At 40.4% G+C, this 20330-nt stretch overlaps 1 protein-coding gene and 1 non-coding gene across 2 annotated transcripts in view; both read left to right on the top strand.

Moving 5' to 3' along the window:
* ADGRL4 (adhesion G protein-coupled receptor L4) overlaps positions 1 to 20330 on the top strand; it is a 142233-nt gene that overhangs the window by 71477 nt on the left and 50426 nt on the right. The window contains exon 3 of the mRNA XM_038745819.1: positions 13594 to 13746. Coding sequence (XP_038601747.1) covers positions 13594 to 13746 — 153 coding nt within the window. The remainder of the gene's footprint in view (positions 1 to 13593; positions 13747 to 20330) is intronic.
* On the top strand, positions 4091 to 4193 carry LOC119928075. Its single transcript, XR_005451031.1, has one exon. It is a non-coding gene; the product is annotated as a U6 spliceosomal RNA (small nuclear RNA).

Here is a 20330-nt window from a genome sequence, read left to right as displayed (position 1 = left end):
TTGGGCAAGTCACTTAACTTCTCTGAGCCTCAGTTACCTCATCTGTAAAATGGGGATTAAGACGGTGAGCCCCACGTGGGACAACTTGATCACCTTGTATCCCCCCCCAGCGCTTAGAACAGTGCTCTGCACATAGTAAGTGCTTAACAAATACCACTATTATTATTATCATTATATGAGGGAACTGAGATCCAGAAAAGTGAAGTGATTTGCCCAAGGTCACACAGCAGACAAGTGGTGGAGCTGGGATTATTTATTTATTTATCTATTTTACTTGTACATATCTATTCTATTTATTTTATTTTGTTAGTATGTTTGGTTTTGTTCTCTGTCTCTCCCTTCTAGACTGTGAGCTCACTGTTGGGTAGGGAGTGTCTCTATATGTTGCCAACTTGTACTTCCCAAGTGCTTAGTACAGTGCTCTGCACACAGTAAGTGCTCAATAAATACGATTGATTGATTAGAACCCATGAGCTTCTGATTGTCAGGCCCATCCTCTATCCACTAGGACATGCTGTTTCTTATTTATATGTTATATATGGATATGTGCAATACATATATTGCATATGTATATGCAATATATATATATGACATACAAGTCTGTTCAGTCCATGTTTTCCCACTCCTCAAGAACCTGTAGTGGTTGTCCATCCACCTCCACATCAAACAACAACTCCTTACCATCAGCTTTAAAGCATTCAATCACCTTGTCCCCCTCCTACCTTACCTCGCTACTCTCCTACTACAGCCTTAGCCCACACACTTCATATGCCTCTAATGTCAACTTACTCACTGTACCTCAGTCATGTCTGTTCAATTCAGGAACAGTAAATTCATACATAATCTTTAGCTAGGAAAATCTGGGGCTGTCATATGGTGCCATCACTTGATGCTGAATTTGAAGGAAGGCAACCATCCAAGTATCTTCTGTTACTACTGAGGCAGAGCTGGAGAATCATTAGTTTGACCCACTTTAGCTGTTCTTACATATTCATCACCAAAGACTTAATTTGATTGTTTTTCCAGAATTCCAGAATGAGTGATGTAACTTTTCAGACAAGTAGTAGTCCCTAGAGTGAAGCTTGTAAATTCTCATTTTAATCAAAAGCTCATATTTAATTCACGTTTTACAATTATTATTGGTGTAAATATTTTCCATTTTGTGATCAGAATTATACAAGGGGGAAAATAGCAGTAAAAACTAATAATTCTACTAAATATGAACATATTTAGATTTTGCCCCAAAGATGTTTTTAAGGGTGATTCCAAATCTAAATTGATTATTTCTAAGGCTAAGTCTATGTGAGTTGAATACATTTTCTGACGTTATTATCAGAGGAAAACTGAGCTACAGAAGCAGCATGGCTCAGTGGAAAGAGCACGGGGTTAGGAGTCAGAAGTTATGGGTTCAAATTCTGGCTCTGCCAATTGTCAGCTGTGTGACTTCAGGCAAGTCACAACTTCTCTGTGCCTCAGTTACCTCATCTGTAAAATGGGGATTAAGACTGTGAGCCCCCCGTGGGACAACCTGATCACCTTGTAACCTCCCCAGCACTTAGAACAGTGCTTTGCACAAAGTAAGTGCTTAATAAATGCCATTACTATTATTATTATAAAAGTATGCTGTATGATCTGTATTTGCTAGTGCCAAAGAAAATCTCTATTACCAACGAAATGTCTCATTCTAGACTGTGAACCCGCTGTTGGGTTGGGACCATCTCTATATGTTGCCAACTTGTACTTCCCAAGCGCTTAGTACAGTGCTCTGCACACAGTAAGCACTCAATAAATACAATTGAATGAATGAATGAAATGCAGGCAAACCTAAAGTTTCTGAAGCCTTATAACACTGGTCCCAATTTGTTGTTTGACCCAGGAACCTGACTTCAGTATAGAAGTTTGAATAGCTTCCATATTTTTTCCAGCCACAGTCAGTACTGCCCCTTTATTCTGCCGGTGTTTGGGGAATTTATTAGAAAATAAAAGCTATATCATGTAGAAAATGGTAATATTGGGGAAACACAGGTTCTCAGGTTTCAGAATAGTGCTATGGTCTGGTGATTATCCTGAAGATGAAAAGTATGTACTAGCTTAAAACTGGCAAACCTACATGTTACTAAGAACCTCAAAAGGAGACATAGAGTTTGGGACCGTCTCTATAGGTTGACGATTTGTACTTCCCAAGCACTCAGTACAGTGCTCTGCACACAGTAAGTGCTCAATAAATACGATTGAATGAATGAATTAGCACACTAACCAGGAAGGCACATTAAAGACGTAGTAAATAAAAATCAAAATTTCTATTATAATAATGAGGAATAATAATTACGGTACCAACTCTGTTGTATTTTTCTCTTCCAAGCACATAGTGAGTGCTCAGTAAATGCTACTGATTTATTGATGGTACTTCTTGACTACTGTATCAGCCTCCACACTGGCCTCCTGGTCTCCAGTCTCTTCCCTTTCCTGCCAATAATTCATTCAGCTTCCCAGATCATTTTTCTAAAGCATCATTCTGAGTACATCTCATCACTATTTGAAAACCTCCAGTGGTTACTCACTGATCATCTCATCAAGCACATATGCCTCACAATTGCTTTAAGACTCTCAATCCATACACCCTACCCTACTTTTCATCCTCCTCTCCCACTACACCCGAGCTGTCACCCATTGATTTTTTCCAAGCAAACCTATTCACTGTGCCTCGTTCTTGTCTTCACGATTGGCTAGAGACAGAGCTAGGACTCAAATCTAGATTGTTTGAGTCCCAGTCCCATGCTATTTTAATTAGGACAAGCTCACCTTTTAGAAAATGATAAACTATAAAGCCATCTCAGTTTCATTCTTCCCACCAGATTGAAAGACTAAAGGGCTAGTGTACTAATGAAAGAATATTGATTGTGAAAATTAGACTTTAGGTGTTACATCTGATTTTCTCCTTGTGGGCAGAGAACATTTCTACCAACTCTGCTGTGTTGTACTCTTTCTGTGCCCACAGTAAGCACTCAATGAAAATGATTGACCGATGTTTCAGGGAAGACCTATCAATGTCTACCTCTGTCACTGGTGAAAAATTCATTCCCTCTAGACTGTGAGCTCACTGTGGGCAGGGATTGTCTGTCTTTATTTCTGTATTGTACTTTATCAAGCACTTATTACGGTGCTCTGCATACAGTAAGTGCTCAATAAATAAGATTGAATTCAGTAGAATGCAGTCTATCAGCATGAAAACAAAAGTTATCACATAATATTGTCTCGAGTGGGTTAGCAGGATTCTAAAAAGCTGCTGTGTGATGAGATGAAGAAGGGAAACCATGGCCATGTAAGAAAGAAGAAATTCTTTAAAGATACAGTTAAGTAAAGCCTCAGATAATGTGACCTAATTAAGGTCAACTGGGAGAAAATAGTTAAGGGCAGATTAACCTGGCATGCAGCAATTAGAAGGGGGATAACATTCTTCCAGAAAGGACCCTTAAGAAGATTGCAATTGCAAGAAGTTGAAATGAAAATGATTCCTCTTGTGCACAATCAAATATCACTTTCATTAACATCTCCTCAGGACTCTGTTGTATGGCTATACAGGTGTTCCCTGGTTTATAATGACAACAGTATGTTAAAAAAATTCAAAAATATGTCATGCACCAGCTGTTGAGAATTACATCCAATCATTGCAGGAAATTCCGTTCCCTTCCCACTTCATTATTTCTCCTCTTCCTCAATCACAGAGACCCTGCTTCTCTTCTTCATCCAAAAGCAGCAGAGAATTGTTCCACTGGAACTTTAGCTCCACCAGAAATCAACATTTTAAATTTAAAAGTTTTATATCAACTTTCCAGAAGGCAGATGAACTTTAAAAATTATTGAAGACCCTGATAGGAAGAGAAGTTCAAAAGTGAGCGGAGTTGTTCAGTAGGACCTAGTTCGTTAGGGTGTTTTAGGAAAAAAAGAAGGCTATTATTTGATTTGAACTGGATTTTTTTTAAAAAAAACTCATTTTTCACTAGGTTGAAAAAATGTTAGCTCAGTCACAAAATCAGGCTTCTAATTCTGCAGCCTCTTGCAAGGACTAATAATCATATTAAACCTTCTTGTGCTCACTTTGGCAGCACATATACTAAAATTGGAACGATCAGACATTGGCATGGCCCCTGCACAAGGATGACATGCAAATTCATGAAGCGTTCCATATTTTCCCAGACTGAGCCCCCCTTTTTCCTCTCCTCCTCCTTCTCTCCCCATTGCCCCCTTTTCCTCTGCCCTACCTCCTTCCCCTTCCCACCACACTTGTATATATTTGTACATATTTATTACTCTCTTATATTAATGATGTGTATATATAGCTATAATTCTATTTATTCTAATGGTATTGACGCCTGTCTGTTTTGTTTCGTTGTCTGTCTTCCCCTCCTAGACGGTAAGCCCGTTGTTGGGTAGGGACCGTCTCTATATGTTGCCAATTTGTACTTCCCAAGCGCTTAGTACAGGTCTCTGCACCCAGTAAGCACTCAATAAATATGATTGAATGAATGAATAGTTATGCCATGAAATACTTCACTGGAGAAAATATAATAGAGGAGAAGCAGCATGGTGTAGTGGATAGGCACAGACCTGGGAATCATGGGGGCATGGGTTTGAATACCTGCTCTGTAACTTGTCTTCTATGTGACCTTGGGCAAGTCACTTCACTTCTCTGGACCTCAATTTCCTGACCTGTAAAATGGGAATTAAGACTATGAGCCCCATGTGGGACAGGGACAGTCCAGCCCAATTTGCTTATACCTACCCCAGTGCTTAGTACAGTGCAGGTCTCATTTTCATGTATTTCCGAAAGATGTTCCTCCATACCTTAAGTTTATGGTTTTTCTTTCAAACAAGCATTACATATGTCTGGTGTTAGAACATTTCAATAGATTGCCTCTAAGTTAGTTTGAGAATCCTGATGGTTTTGCGAAGTGGTATGTATTGGCTGGGGCCCTCTTCCTCTTTATTTTTAAGCAACTGAATTGATGTATAATAAAACAGGAGGTGTTAATTAGAAATAGATTATCATAAAATAATCCTTGTAGTTACGAGATAGGATAGAAAACCAATTTCAATTTACACCTAGAATGAAGATGACCTTCCCATATCCTCTCCAATCCTCCCTGCAAAACTAGTTTTCCACACATGATACCTCTTTGGATAGGATGCTATTTAATGCATATTTATCCTAAATAAGCTATGAATGATTCATGTATTTCTATTTGTAATGTTTGGTTATAATTTTTGTACAAACCAAATATTATGAAATTGCCATTTTTAAATGTATTCTAGAAATGGAATACTGGAAATATTCTAGAAATATGGCAAATTTCTCTTTCTCAAATATAATTTAATATAAAATGGTAATGTAAATGTTATAATTATCCTTGTAATCTTGCCAGCTCTGTTTCTTCTGGTTGTATGTTTCCATTATGCCATTTTTGTTCCAAATCAAATCTGTCGTCTTCCACAATATTGTATCTGTGATGTTTATTCTTTTCTATTCAGTGAATCTAACCACACCATGATTGAATTAGCTGATAACAAAAAGAAGCAAAATAGAATTAATTTTGTCATTAAAATAATCTCTATGTTCCATATTATTAATCTATTGAAAATACACGTATGAACCACCTTACTCTGTTGCAGTTCTGCTCCCAAGCCGGGTTTCCTTGAGGTGAAAGTTGAAGGTGCCAAGTTGGTTATGAATCAAATTTATTGTTCTAGGAGATCTGGCAATGACCTGGGCCTTGAGGAATCTAGGATGATTGGTTTATTTGAGCCCCTTGAAATTTTGTGCCTCAATTTCAATGAGTCTGAAGTTGGTCGGGTTCAGAGTTTCAGATCAAATTAAAATCCAGGAGTAACTATGGAGCCCAAATTTCCTAGGAAGCGATAGAAAGAAGCATGCAGGGTGATATAAGCTCATCCTCTCTAGGCCATAAACTTGCTGAATTGTTCTCTCCCAAACACATAGTACAGTGCTGTCAACACAGTAAGAACTTAATAAATACTATTGTTAAATGATTGATTGTTGGGTAGGTGGGTTAAGGAAGCGAGGAGGGAAGGAGGTAGAAGGAAATTTAGAACCATGCTCTTGTCTATAAGAATCGACTTCTTTGTGGGCTGATCTGGACCATTTTCTCTAATTCCCTTTTCATTTCCCCTTCCTCCATTTTCCCAAGTCCCATGGTTCCTGAACCTAGGGAAGTTTAGGAACCAAAGCACTCCTAAACTGTAACTGATGGCTTTTCAGTAATGCCCCCATAGCTGGGACTTTAACCAATTATGAAGGGTGACAATCCTGCTTATTGTCAAAAAGATATGCAAGGCTTCAACACTCTCTATCAGTTATAATGTGCCCATTTTATGGAGGTCTCAATTATTCTGAGGATCCAACAGTGAATTTTTAGTAATTCCAGGTACCCATTCAAAATCTTCTGGGCATGTAATCGGAGCCTAGATGTGTAATTGGTCTTTCATACACATTAGAGGCAAGAAAGAAATATACAGTGGGTTACCAGCAGAGATTGTGTTTCAACAGCATGACCTTTCTTTCCTGTTTTTACCTCAAGAAACAAGTCCAATCTCTGCTGGTCATGCTGTTGAAACACAGTTTTGTGTAGTAACTACTGCTACTTTTTCAAAAATTCATTTCCAAATCCTGTCAACAACTACTTCTACTATTGTATTCCAACTTGTACTTCCCAAGCCCAGCTTGTACTTCCCAAGCGCTTAGTACAGTGCTCTGCACACAGTAAGCGCTCAATAAATACGATTGATTGATTGATATTAGTACCACTACTACTTCTACTCCTCTAAACTGTAAGCTCATTGTAAGCAGGGAATGTTCACTGTTGTACTGTACTCTCCCAAGCACTTGAATACTATTGACTGACTACTACTACTAATAATAATCATAATTATGCTATTTGTTAAGTGCCAGGCACTGTACTAAACGCTGGGGTGGATGTGAGCACATCAATTTGGACACAGCTCCTGTCCCTTGTAGGGCTCACAGTCTCAATCCTCATTTTACAGATTAGGTGATTGAAGCACAGAGAAGTGAAATGACTTGCCCAAGGTCACACAGCAGACAAGTGGCAGAGCTGGGATTAGAGCCCATGACCTTCTGACTCACTCCCAGGTCTGTGCTCTATCTGCTAGACAATGCTGCTTCCCACTACCCACTACTGTGTGACCTTGGGCAAGTCACTTAACTTCTCTGTTAAGTTATGAGCCTCTGTTACCTCATCTGTAAAATGGGGATTAAGACTGTGAACCCCATGTGGGACAACTTGATCACCTTGTATTCCCCCTCAGTGCTTAGAACATGCTCTGCACATAGTAAGCACTTAACAAATGCCATTATTATTATTATTATTATTATTATTATTATTATTATTATTATTATTATTACTGTCAATTCCAGAACTGCTCCCCGTAGCTTCTAGGCACTTGTCCAGTGCTTTGCCTTTGGAATAGGACCAATAATAGTGTGAAGGATGGAATGTCTGCAGGCACAATGACCAATGCTTGAAGAAGCATGGCTTAGTGGCAAGAGCACGGACTTGGGAGTCAGAGGTTGTGGGTTCTAATGCCGGCTTCCCCACTTGTTAGCTGTGTGACTTTGGGCAAGACACTTGACCTCTCTGGGCCTCACTTCCCTCATCTGCAAAATGGGGATGAAGACTGTGAGCCCTACGTGGGACAACCTGATTACCTTATGTCTACCCCAGCGCTTAGAACAGTGCTTTGCACATAGTAAGCGCTTAACAAATGATACTATTATTATTATCATTATTATTATTTGTGACCCTAAAGTCTTTTGAAACCCTGGTCTTGGGGAAAGAGGTGAAGCCATTAGTATCTATACCAGAGGCTAATGAGCTGGGTTAAATTCATCTCAGTGGTATTTACTGAGCACTTAGTATGTGCAGAACACTCAGTTAAGCACTTGGGAGAGTACGATACAACAGAATTAACAGATATGTTCCCTGCCCACAAGCTTACAGTCTAGAAGAGAAGACAGACATTACTGGGATGGCCCTGTTTCTGTGTATAATAATAATAATAATAATAATAATAATAGCATTTATTAAGCACTTACTATGTGCAAAGCACTGTTCTAAGCACTGGGGAGGTTACAAAGTGATCAGGTTGTCCCACGGGGGATCTCACAGTCTTCATCCCCATTTTACAGATGAGGTAACTGAGGCCCAGAGAAGTTAAGTGACTTGCCCAAAGTCACACAGCTGACAATTGGCAGAGCCAGGATTTGAACTCACGACCTTTGACTCCGAAGCCCGTGCTCTTTCCACTGAGCCACACTTCTTCTCCTTGTATGCCAGGAGTTCATAATAATAATAATTACAGTATTTGTAAAGTTACTATGTGCCAGTCACCGCTATGCCTCTGTTACCGAAGCAGCATGGCTCAGTGGAAAGAGCACGGGTTTGGGAGTCAGAGGTCATGGGTTCAAATCCCGGCTCTGCCAATTTTCAGCTGTGTGACTTTGGGCAAGTCACTTAACTTCTCTGTGCCTCAGTTACCCCATCTGTAAAATGGGGATTGACTGTGAGCCCCACATGGGACAACTTGATCACCTTGTATCCCCCCCAGCGCTTAGAACAGGGCTTTGCACATAGTAAGCACTTAACAAATGCCATTATTATTATTATTATCTGTAAAACGGGGATTAGGACTGTGAGCACCAAGTGGGATAACCTGATTACCTTGTACTTATCCGAGCACTTAGAACAGTTTTTGGCACATAGTAAGTACTTAACAAATACTGTTATTATCATTATTACTATTATTGTTATTATTATCATTACGATACTCAAGTTGGACACGGTCCCTGTCCTATGTGGGCTCACATTCTCAATCACCATTTTATTGTTTAGGGAATTAAGGCACGGAGAAAGGAAGTGACTTGTCCAAAGTCACAGAGCAGACAAATGGCAGAGCAGGGATTAGAACCACTGACCATCTGACTCTGACCCATGCCCTATCCTTTAGACCAATGCTTAGTCCTATCATGTAATGCTTTTTTAAAGTGATTACATTTTCAATTTACTCATCAGGCTCTCTGTTCTCCAAAGTGTCTGTTTATTGTTATATTGTACTCTCTCAAGTGCTTAGTGCAGTACTCTGTACTAAATATGATTGAGTAAATACGATTGAATTAATGAATGAATGAATAAAGCCAAGTCTTCCTTCCAGTAACATGGATTATCTCAGTTCGGAAAACAGGTGAGGGGCCTCCAAGCTGCCCAAAGGCCTGCTTTCCCATAAGTATTTGCTGCTCATAAATTTATTTGAATAAAATTGGTTAAACTACCTCATGAAAAACAATGTTGTCTTAATGCACTGTACATCCAAAGTTAAATCTTACTTTATAAATGAAGAGCTTATAGAGTGAAAGAGTTGTGATTCAGTGCATTTTTAAGACAGAGGTTGTTTATTTTCAAACCCTACCCTCTTTATTTAGATTTTCATGGTCCCTGATATGATTTCTTTCCTGTACAGTATTGAAACCTCATTTAGTAAGTTTTTAAAAGAAGGAAAGTAGACCATATGTCTCTATGTAGTCTGTCTGATCTGCCTTTCGTATACATAACTCAGCTACTTACATAACAACCTAACAACTTTTTTCATCTGAACAGCTGGAACTAGCATTATTTGCATTAGTTTATGAAACTTGATGAAGAAAGCAGCAGTTAATAGTTTTCAGCTATGGCTAATGTCATGAACAGTTTTTGTGAGTCTGTCCATGAAAACAGACTGGCAGGAGTTAGATAAATGGATCCAAGAAGCTGCTTTGCTGTTTCCAGGTCAAGCAGCAGTCAAATGACCTTCTAGACGTGAGCCCGTTGTTAGGTAGGGACTGTCTCTATATGTTGCCGATTTGTACTTCCCAAGTGCTCGGTACAGTGTTCTGCACACAGTAAGCGCTCAATTAATACAATTCTATGAATGAATGAATGAAATAAATTGCTGCAGAGCCCTGTAAACACTTGGGAGAGAGGTAACATGGCCTTGTGGAAAGATCAGGGGCTCAGGAGTCAGAGGTCGAGGGTTTTAATCCCGCCTCTGCCACTTGTCAGCTGTGTGACTTTGGGCAAGTAACTTAACTTCCCTGTGCCTCAGTGACCTCATCTGTACATTGGGGATTAGGACTGTGAGCCCCATGTGAACAACCTGATTATCTACCCCAGAGCTTAGAATAGTGCCTAGCACATTCATTCATTCATTCAATCGTATTTATTGAGCGCTTACTGTGTGCAGAGCACTGTACTAAGTGCTCGGGAAGTACAAGTTGGCAACATACAGAGACAGTCCCTACCAAACAGTGGGCTCACAGTCTAGAAGGGGGGACAGAGAACAAAACAAAACATATTAACAAAATAAAATAAATAGAATAAATATGTACAAATAAAATAAATAAATAGAGTAATAAATATGTACAAACATATATACATATATACAGGTGCTGTGAGGAGGGGAAGAAGGTAAGGAGGGGGGATGGGGAAGGGGAGGGGGGGAAGAGGAAGGAGGGGGCTCAGTGTGGAAAGGCCTCCTGGAGGAGGTGAACTCTCAGTAGGACTTTGAAGGGAGGAAGAGAGCTAGCTTGGTGGCTGTGGGGAGGGAGGGCATTCCAGGCCAGGGGAATGACGTGGGCCGGGGGTCGTCGGAGGGACAGGCAAGAACGAGGCACGGTGAGGGGATTAGCGGCAGAGGAGCGGAGAGTGCGGGCTGGGCTGTAGAAGCAGAGAAGGGAGGTGAGGTAGGAGGGGGCGAGGTGATGGACAGCCTTGAAGCCCAGGGTGAGGAGTTTTTGCCTGACGCGTTGGTTGACTGGTAGCCACTGGAGATTTTTGAGGAGGGGAGTAACGTGCCCAGAGTGTTTCTGGACAAAGATGACCCGGGCAGCAGCGTGAAGTATAGACTGAAGTGGTGAGAAACAGGAGGATGGGAAATCAGATGGGAGGCTGATACAGTAATCCAGTCGGGATAGGATGAGAGCTTGAACGAGCAGGGTAGCGGTTTGGATGGAGAGGAAAGGGCAGATCTTGGCAATGTTGCGGAGCTGAGACCGGCAGGTTTTGGTGACAGCTTGGATGTGAGGGGATATCCACCTAAATATCTGCAGTGATTTTTTTAATGGTATTTGTTAGGCGCTTACTGTGTGCCAAGCACTGTTCTAAGTGCTGGGTAGATACAAGATAAACAGGTTGTCCCACATGGTGCTCACAGACTCAATCCCCATTTTACAGATGTGGTAACTGAGGCTCAGAGAAGTTGTGACTTGCCCAAAGTCGCACAGCTGATATGTGGCGGAGCCAAGATTAGAACCCAAGACTTCTAACTCCCATGCCCATGTTCTTTCCACTAAGCCATGCTGAGGTAATGTGTCTACCAACTCTGTTGTATCATACTTTCCCAATCAATACGGTGCTCAACACAATAAGCACTCAATAAATATGATTGATTGACGATTAATATGGAAGTGAATGGGCAACCTTTGGAGGTTTTGTGAGGTCAAGAGATGGGTCGAGAGATGCAAAATGATCAAATGTTTGAGAAAAATCATCCAAACAGTAGAGGAAGGTATCACCTGGAGAAAGGAAAGGCAGGAGGTAGGGTGGTCAATGGGGAAACTGATTCAGAAGTCAAGGTGGGAAATGGTAAGTGCTTGGAACAGTATGGTAGCCTTTTGGATTCAGAGGAAAGGATGGATTCTGAGATGTGAAAGTAGAACCATCAGAATTTGGTGATAGATTTAATATGAGGGTTAAATGGGAAAGACGAGTCAAAGATAATGCCAAGATTACAGCTTGTGAGATGGGGAGAATGGTGATTTCACCAGTGACCTCCTATTTGGCAATCCAATGGCCTTTACTCCATCCTAATCCTAATCAACCTCTCAGCTCCCTTTAACACTATGGGTCAAATCATTATCCTGGAAACATTACCCAACCTTGGCTTTCATAAAACTGTCCTCTCTTGCTTTTCCTTTCTCTGGTCACTTTTGCAGGCTTCTCCTCTGCCTCCTAACCCTCTAAGTGTGGGATTCCCTCAAGCCTCAATTCTTTGACCCCTTCTATTCTCCATCTATAACCACTCCCTCAGAGAACGCATTCACTTCCACCTCTTCAACTACCATCTCAATAGGGGAAGTAGCATGGTGTAGTAGATGGAGCACAGGCCTAGAAGGCAGGAGGTCATGGGTTCTAATTCCGACTCCACCACCTGTCTGCTGTGTGGCCTTGGGCAAGTTACTTCCCATCTCTGTGCCTGTTACTTCATCTGTAAAATGGGGATAGAGCCTGAGCCCCACAAGGGACAGGGACTGTATCCAACCAGATTTTCTTGTACCCACCCCAGAGCGTAGTACAATGTGTGGCCCATAGTGAGAGCTAAACAAACACAATTATTATTATCATTATTATTATTATCATTCCCTAATCTTCCTCTCCAGCCCTGACTCATCTGAAGTCTCACGTTTCCTCCTACCTTCAGGACGTCTCAACTTGGATGTACCACAGACACCTTAAATGTCTCCAAAATAGAACTCATCTTCCCACAAACAAGGTTTGAGTGGGAAGGAGTTCCGTGACGGACATATTCAGTTAGAGGTGTCAGCAGGATATCCAGATAGTGCTGAAGGCAGGCAGGAGGTGTACATATCTGTAATTGATTTATTCGTATTGTTGTCTGTTTCCCCCTGCCCAAGACCATAAGCTCACTGTGGGCAGGGAATGTGATTACTGTTGTATTGTACTCTCCCAAGAGCTTAGTACAGTGTTCTGCTCACAGTAAGAACTCAATAAATACAATTAAATGAACGAATGAATGAAATGTCCTGAAGGCAGACTGTAGAGAAGGAGATAAATAGATTTGGGGATCATCTACAGCAAGAATGTAGTTGAAGCCATGGGAGCTAGTGAGTTGTCAAAGGGAATGGGTGAAGATGGAGTATGGAAGGGATGTCAGAACTGAGTATTGAAATGCATCTAAAGTTGGAGAGGCTGAGGAAGAGATAGCAAAAGAGATTGAGAAAAGGCAAAGTTTATGTTTACACCTATTTGGTCATGAGAAGCAGCGTGGCTCAGTGGAAACAGCAAGGGCTTGGAAGTCAGAGATCAGGGGTTCTAATCCCAGCTCTGCCACTCGTCAGCTGTGTGACTTTGGGCAAGTCACTTCACTTCTCTGGGCCTCAGCTCCCTCATCTATAAAATGGGGATTAAGAACTGTGAGCCCCATGTGGGACAACCTGATCACCTTGTATCCCCCCAGCACTTAGAATAGAGCTTCACACATAGTAAGCGCTTAACAAATGCCATTATTATTATTATTATTATTATTATTATTATTATTATTATTATGTAACATTCTAGGATCCTTCATCTCAGCCACACAGAGAACTTTCCCCTGGATTCCTAATACATGTATTTTGACGTGTGGTGCAGAAGTCCGCACTAGTGCCACATTCCAACTATGCATTGACCTTGTTTTCTCATCTGAAAAATGTAATGATGTGACTGTGTTTGTGTATCCTTCTGGCAGATGATAACGAATGTGAAAATGCTACACAGCCTTGCGGTGAGAATGCCAACTGCACTAATACACTGGGAAGTTATTACTGCATGTGTGCACCTGGTTTCCGATCCAGCAGTAACCAAGACAGGTTTGTAACTAATGATGGCACCGCCTGTGTAGGTAAGTTATACTTTTTCAAACATGAATCACCCATTTCATGCTCTCCTTAGGCATGGGAGAGAGCAGCAAACTGACACTTAACAAATTCAATCCTCCAGTGCCTATGTCACTTGTGTTAGACACTTAAAAGATTTTGGCAACCCTTTAGCAAGTTCATTCACCCACATAAATCCTTCAGTTGCTTACAAAACACAGAAAAATTGCATTATGAAAATATGGTACTTTTACAGAGGAAGTGGTTTTAGTTAAGTTCTTAGTGGCCTAAAGTGAAATGTGAGTCAGTTGAATAAATAGTGGTATTAAATTTTAAATGCACTTGTTCTGGAAACATTGAGTCTTTTGATGAAAAATGGAAAAGGTGGAAAAATGATATATTTTATATTTAACAAACGAATTTGATGCTGACATGAATGAACACAAGTATAATGTATAAAAACCAATAAGGGAATTTATTATTATATTTTGCATTCGTTTGGCTAAAGGTCTGTGTCCTATTTTATCATTTGTGTTTTTAAAATACCCATCATTTAATTAACCGGTTAGCATGTGGTATTTATTGAGTGCTTACTGTGTATAGAAGATGGTACTAAGCATTCGGGAAAGTACAACACAACTGAATTGGTAGAAACATTCCCTGCCCGCAGTGAGCTGGGCATTTTATATATATATAAAACATAAGCCTAAATAAATGGTGTCATTCCTCCTACATTTGATGGTAAATACATAGTGTTTACAGGATGCACATTACATGAATTTATTTTTTCAGTTATGCACTGAGCATTCAGTATATTTTCAACTTCATTCTTTTTAGGCTTTTAGTATAGAAGTTGGTAGAATAACATGGTGTTATCTTTAAAATGTTTGTCCTTAATTATCACACTAGAATTAAATACTTCTAGAGGTTCGAGTGTGAATTCCCAGCTAATTAATCTCCATCACCAGAAAGTAATGATTTTCATTTGCAAATGTGTTCTTTTACTTCAAGACATCTTTAAAAAAAACTCTGGTCATATATATTCCCAAATCATATAGAATTACATTTTCCTATTCTTTTAAGTGCCTTACAAGTGCCGAGCTCCCACTGATTTCAGTAGAAGTTATACGCACCTGAGGCATGAGTTAACAATGCAGGCAGGGACCCATATTTTGTAATTTTGTAATATCTTCCATATTTAAAAATTATTTCCAACAGTTTTATATTTCTGTCACAGTGAAAAATGTTCCTGATTCTTTGCTAATTCTTTTTTTCAGTTCTGCTTTAAGTAATTGGTAAGCTCAATAGCTTGTATTAAAGTCCTGTGCCCAATATCGAGCCCTTCAGTTTCTACCTACATTTTTGTTTGATGGATTATGTTTAGGATTATGGTGCAAAACACCTTCTCTGGAAAAATATTATTTTTCACCAATTGTTGCTGTCCTTAAGGATTACCCTTCTTGGGAAGCATTGCAACTATTTCTCTTTTCAATCCTGTAGTAATTTTCTTTGTGTACTGCAATAATCCTCAGGGAATTTGGGCAAAGTAATAAATCCTTTACTTGTTTATACCAGTATAGCACCTCTTCACTGATTGCATCTAATTCCAAATACTGTCTGGTTCTTAAACTGCATATATCTGACCATATGTTGCATGATGGTCAGTGTAGATATTAAATACGGACAATAGCTAAATATTGAACAATGCAAATGAGGGCAGAAAATTATCTCAGCAAAATCTCGTTATGATGACTTCCATTTCTGCTTTGATCACCCACAAATTATGCAGCTATTGTATGCTCTTGTTCTCGTCAAAATTTGTCCCATTAGCACAATTGCAAGTTTTCATCACAACTTCTATACTATATGCCACCTGCTTAGCTTTTCTATAACCTGATCCCCTGAGGTCTTTCTTTAAAATATATTTTACTTTCTTCGTCCAACAGAGGTAATAACATTGAGATTAAGTTCCTCGGTAGATTTGTGGAGATCGTCTAGTGATTTTGAATTTTTCTATCTCTTTCAGTATTCTGGATATGATCAGATTGGAAATATCAGAAAATTATGTTACTAATTATCCCTATCAAAATGACTACATACCTATGAAACATTCATTCATTCAATCGTATTCATTGAGCGCTTACTGTGTGCAGAGCACTGTACTAAGCACTTGGGAAGTACAGGTCATCAACCGAGATGGTTCCTACCCAACAACGGGCTCACAGTCTAGAAGGGGGAAATAGACAATAAACCAAAACATGTAAACAGGTGTCAAAATTATCAGAACATGTATAAAGCTTATATAAAACAGCATGGCATAGCAGAGAAGCAGCAAGATCTAGTGGCAAGATCATGGGCCTGAGAGTTAGGGGACTTGGGTTTTAATCCTGGCTCTGCCACTTGTCTGCTATGTGTCCTTGGGCAAGTCACTTAACTTCTCTGTGCCTCACTTACCTCATCTGTAAAATAAGGATTAAGACTGTGAGCCCTATGTGGGACAGGGACTGTGTCCAACCTGATTACCTTGTATCCCCCCTAGCACTTAAAACAGTGCCTGGCACATAGTAAGTGCTTAACAAATACCATAATCATCATTATTATTAGCCATAGTCCATCAAGATGTATCAATATGAACACCAGGGTTCATTTGTTTATTTTATGGTATTTGTTGAGCGCTTAGTAAGTATCAAACACTGTTTTCTAAGCACTGGGGTAGGTACAAGTTAATTAGGTCAGACATTGTCCCTGTCCCACATGGGGCTCACAGTCTAAGTAGAAGGTAGAAAAGTAGAGGAAACTGAGGCACCGAGAAGTTAAGTGACTTGCCCAAGGTCACACAACAAGTAATCAGCAGATCTGGGGTTAGAACCCATGTTCTTCTGACTCTCCAGCCCAAGATCTAACCATCAGGCAGCACCATTCATTCATTCAATCGTATTTATTGAGCGCTTACTGCGTGCAGAGCACTGTACTAAGTGCTTGGGTAGTACAAGTCGGCAATATATAGAGATGGTCCCTACCCAACAACGGGCTCACAGTCTAGAAGGGGGAGACAGACAACAAAACAAAACATGGAGACAGGTGTCAAAATCGTCAAAAAAAAATAGAATTAAAGCTATATGCACTACTTCTCCACTGTGTCACACTATTTTATACTCCTATAATGGTTGGCACAGAATAGGTGCTCAGTAATGCCAAGTAATTAATCAGTAGTATTTAATGATGAACAAACTGAATGTTGAACCCCATACCTAGTTTTTGGAAGCGTGCAATTGCATGGTCTAGTGAACCAGCATAGTCTAGTGTAAAAAGCATGGGCGTGGAAGCAGGGGCCCTGAGTTCTAATCCTGACTTCATCACTTGCTTCCTGTGTGACCTTGGAACTTGTTTCTTCATCTTCATCTTCTTCTTCTTCTTCCTCGAGAAGCAGCGTGGCTTAGAGGAAAGAGCAGGGGCTGGGGAATCAGAGGTTGTGGGTTCTAATCCTGAGCCTGCCACTTGTCTGCTGTGAGACTTTGGACAAATCACTTAACTTTTCTGTGCCTCAGTTAACTCATCTGTAAAATAGGGATTAAAACCCCATGTGCGACAACCTTATTAATTTATATCTACACCAGTGCTTAGAACAGTGCTTGGCACATAGTAAGCGCTTAACTAATACCATCATTATTTATTTTTCATTCATCTGTAAAATGGAGATTAAATATCTGTTTGCCCATCACCTTGGACTGTGAACCTCATACGGGACAGGGACTATGTCTAACCTGCTAGAGAGGTAGCATGAATCAGTGGAAAGAGCCTGAGCTTGGGAGTCAGGATCATGGATTCAAATCCCAGCCCTGCCACTTGTCAGCTGTGTGACCCTGGTCAAGTCACTTAACTTCTCTGTGCCTCAGTTACCTCATCTGTAAAATGGGGATTAAGACTGTGAGCCCCACGTGGGACAACCTGATCACCTTGTATCTCCCCCAGTGCTTAGAACAGTGCTTTGCACATAGTAAGCGCTTAACAAATACCATTATTATTATTATTATTAATATGGTACCATATGCATAGTGTATATTTAACAAATACAATGATAATTATTATTATCATTATTATCAGACCCAGTTCTTGCCCTTAAGAAATGTATAATATAATACAGTGCTCAATGGATATGATTAGTTAATTGGTAGCCTATACTTTGCCTATTCCCCTATCTGTAGTGTATTTTAATGTCTGTCCCTCTCTAGTCTGTAAGTTTCTTGTAGACAGGGAAGATGTCTATCAACTCTCAAATCATATTTTTCTAAGCAGTAAATACAATGCTCAATAAATACGATTGATTGATTAGAAAGTTTCACTCACCTATTCTCAGTGGTGAATTTAGGGGCTTCTCATTTGCATTTTTTATGGTATTTGTTAAATGCTTACCATGCGCCAGGCAGTGTACTAAGCACTAGGGGGTGGATAAAGGCTCATCAGATTGGACATAGTCCATGTTCCTCATAGGGCTCACAGTCTTAATCCCCATTTTATAGATGAGGTAACTGAGGCACGGAAAAGTGAAGTGACTTGCCCAAGATCACACAGCAGACAAGTGGCAGAGCCAAAATTAGAACTCAGGTCCTCTGAATCCTAGGACCATGCTCTGAGAAATAAGGTGAATAGGAGAAAGTGCTTGGATTGCTGGACTACACCTATTGATAGCTATTAAAAGTAGTAGTAACATGGCCTAGAGGATACAACATCGACCTGGGAGTGAGAAGGACCTGGGTTCTAATCCCACTCTGCCACTTGTCTACTATGTGACTTTAGGCAAGTCACTTAACTACTCTATGACTCATTTACCTCATCTGTAAAATGGGGATTAAGATTGTGAGCCTCAGTGGGACAGGGACTGTGTCCAACCTGATTGAGAAGCAGCGTGGCTCAATAGAAAGAGCACGGGCTTTGGAGTCAGAGGTCATGGGTTCTAATCCCGGCTCCACCACTTGTCAGCTGTGTGACTTTGGGCAACTCACTTCACTTCTCTGTGCCTCATATATATTGAGCATTTACTGCATGGCTTAGTGGCTTAGTGGCAAGAACTCAGGCTTGGGAGCCAGAGGTCATGGGTTCTAATTCCCATTCTGCCACTTGTCAGCTGTGTGACTTTGGACAAGTAAATTCATTTCTCTGTGCCTCAGTTCCCTCATCTGTAAAATGGGGATGAAGACTGTGAGCTCCCCGTGGGCCAACCTGATCACCTTGTAACCTCCCCAGTGCTTAAAACAGTGCTTTGCACATAGTAAACGCTTAACAAATGCCATCATTATTATTATTATTATCTTGTACTTATGGTGCCTTACTGTATGCAGAACTCTGTACTGAGCAATTATCCCCCTACATGTCCAATAGGTCAGCACTCTCCCTTCTTCAAGGCCTAGTAAGATCATATCATCTCCAGGAACCCTTTCCTGACTGAGCTCTCATCTCCCTCCCCACAACCTGACCTATCCTTAAGCATTTGAATGCTCACCACTCCTCCAACACTGTTGGCTTATTTCCCCTTTCTGCATTTCATTTTAATTTCTGTGTCCCTCATTAGATCACCAGTTCCTTGAGGGCAGGGATCACTCTAGACTGGAAGCTCAGTGTGGAAAGGGAATGTGCCCATTATACAGTTGTCCTGTACTTTCCCAAGTGCTTAGTAATAATAATAATGATGATGGTATTTGTTAAGCTCTTTTTATGTGCCAAGCACTGTTCTAAGCACTGGGGGAGATGCAAGGGAAGCAGGTTGTCCCACGTGGGGCTCACAGTCTTATTCCCCATTTTCCAGATGAGGTAACTGAGGCACTGAGAAGTGAAGTGACTTGCCCAAAGTCACACAGCTAACAAGTGGCGCAGCGGGAATTAGAACCCATGACATCTGGCTCCCAAGCCCGAGTTCTTGCCACTAAGCCACACAGTAAATGATATATATGATTGATTGTATCTACCAACGTATTGAATTGTACACAGTGCTCAGTGAATACTATTGTGTGATTGATTGATTGGGGACAAACTAAACAAAGTGTAATAAATTTACCTATACTTTTGGTTATAAAAAAATAATAAAAGCTTTTTGAAGTTCTCTGCAAAATTGTTGTAAATCCATGCTTATTTTCCACACCCTTGTCCCCAGAGGTTTAATACCAGTTGTAACTGGTATGAAATTTAGATTTCAGTCCTTGTTTGGAATGGCAATGGTGCATAAGGGCGTTCACCATATTTACCTAACTTTCCCATTATCCTTCAATTAATGATTTACCTAACTTTCCCATTATCTTCAATTAGGGATGATCCAAGCCCAGCTAAACTCCTTGATCACTCCATCCCAAAGTGGGATTCTAAGTCCAAGTGTGTCTGGACCCATAATTTTGTACGCATTTCACAACCAAGTTAAATTCAGGGGTATAACCATGCACTTCCTCTAATTTTATGCTATTCTACAGAAGAAGCCACCACAATGCATTATCAAACAATCTATCAGTTTATTGAGTGTGTACCGTGTGCAGAGCATTGCACAAAGCAATTGGGAGAGTAAGTACGGAGTCAGAGGTCATGGGTTCAAATTCTGACTCTGCCAACTGTCATCTGTGTGACC

Source organism: Tachyglossus aculeatus, chromosome 4, assembly GCF_015852505.1.
Source record: "Tachyglossus aculeatus isolate mTacAcu1 chromosome 4, mTacAcu1.pri, whole genome shotgun sequence".
Lineage (NCBI taxonomy): Eukaryota > Metazoa > Chordata > Mammalia > Monotremata > Tachyglossidae > Tachyglossus > Tachyglossus aculeatus.
The sequence above is the reverse complement of the archived record's forward strand: the minus strand, read 5'-3'. Positions and strand labels throughout refer to the sequence as shown.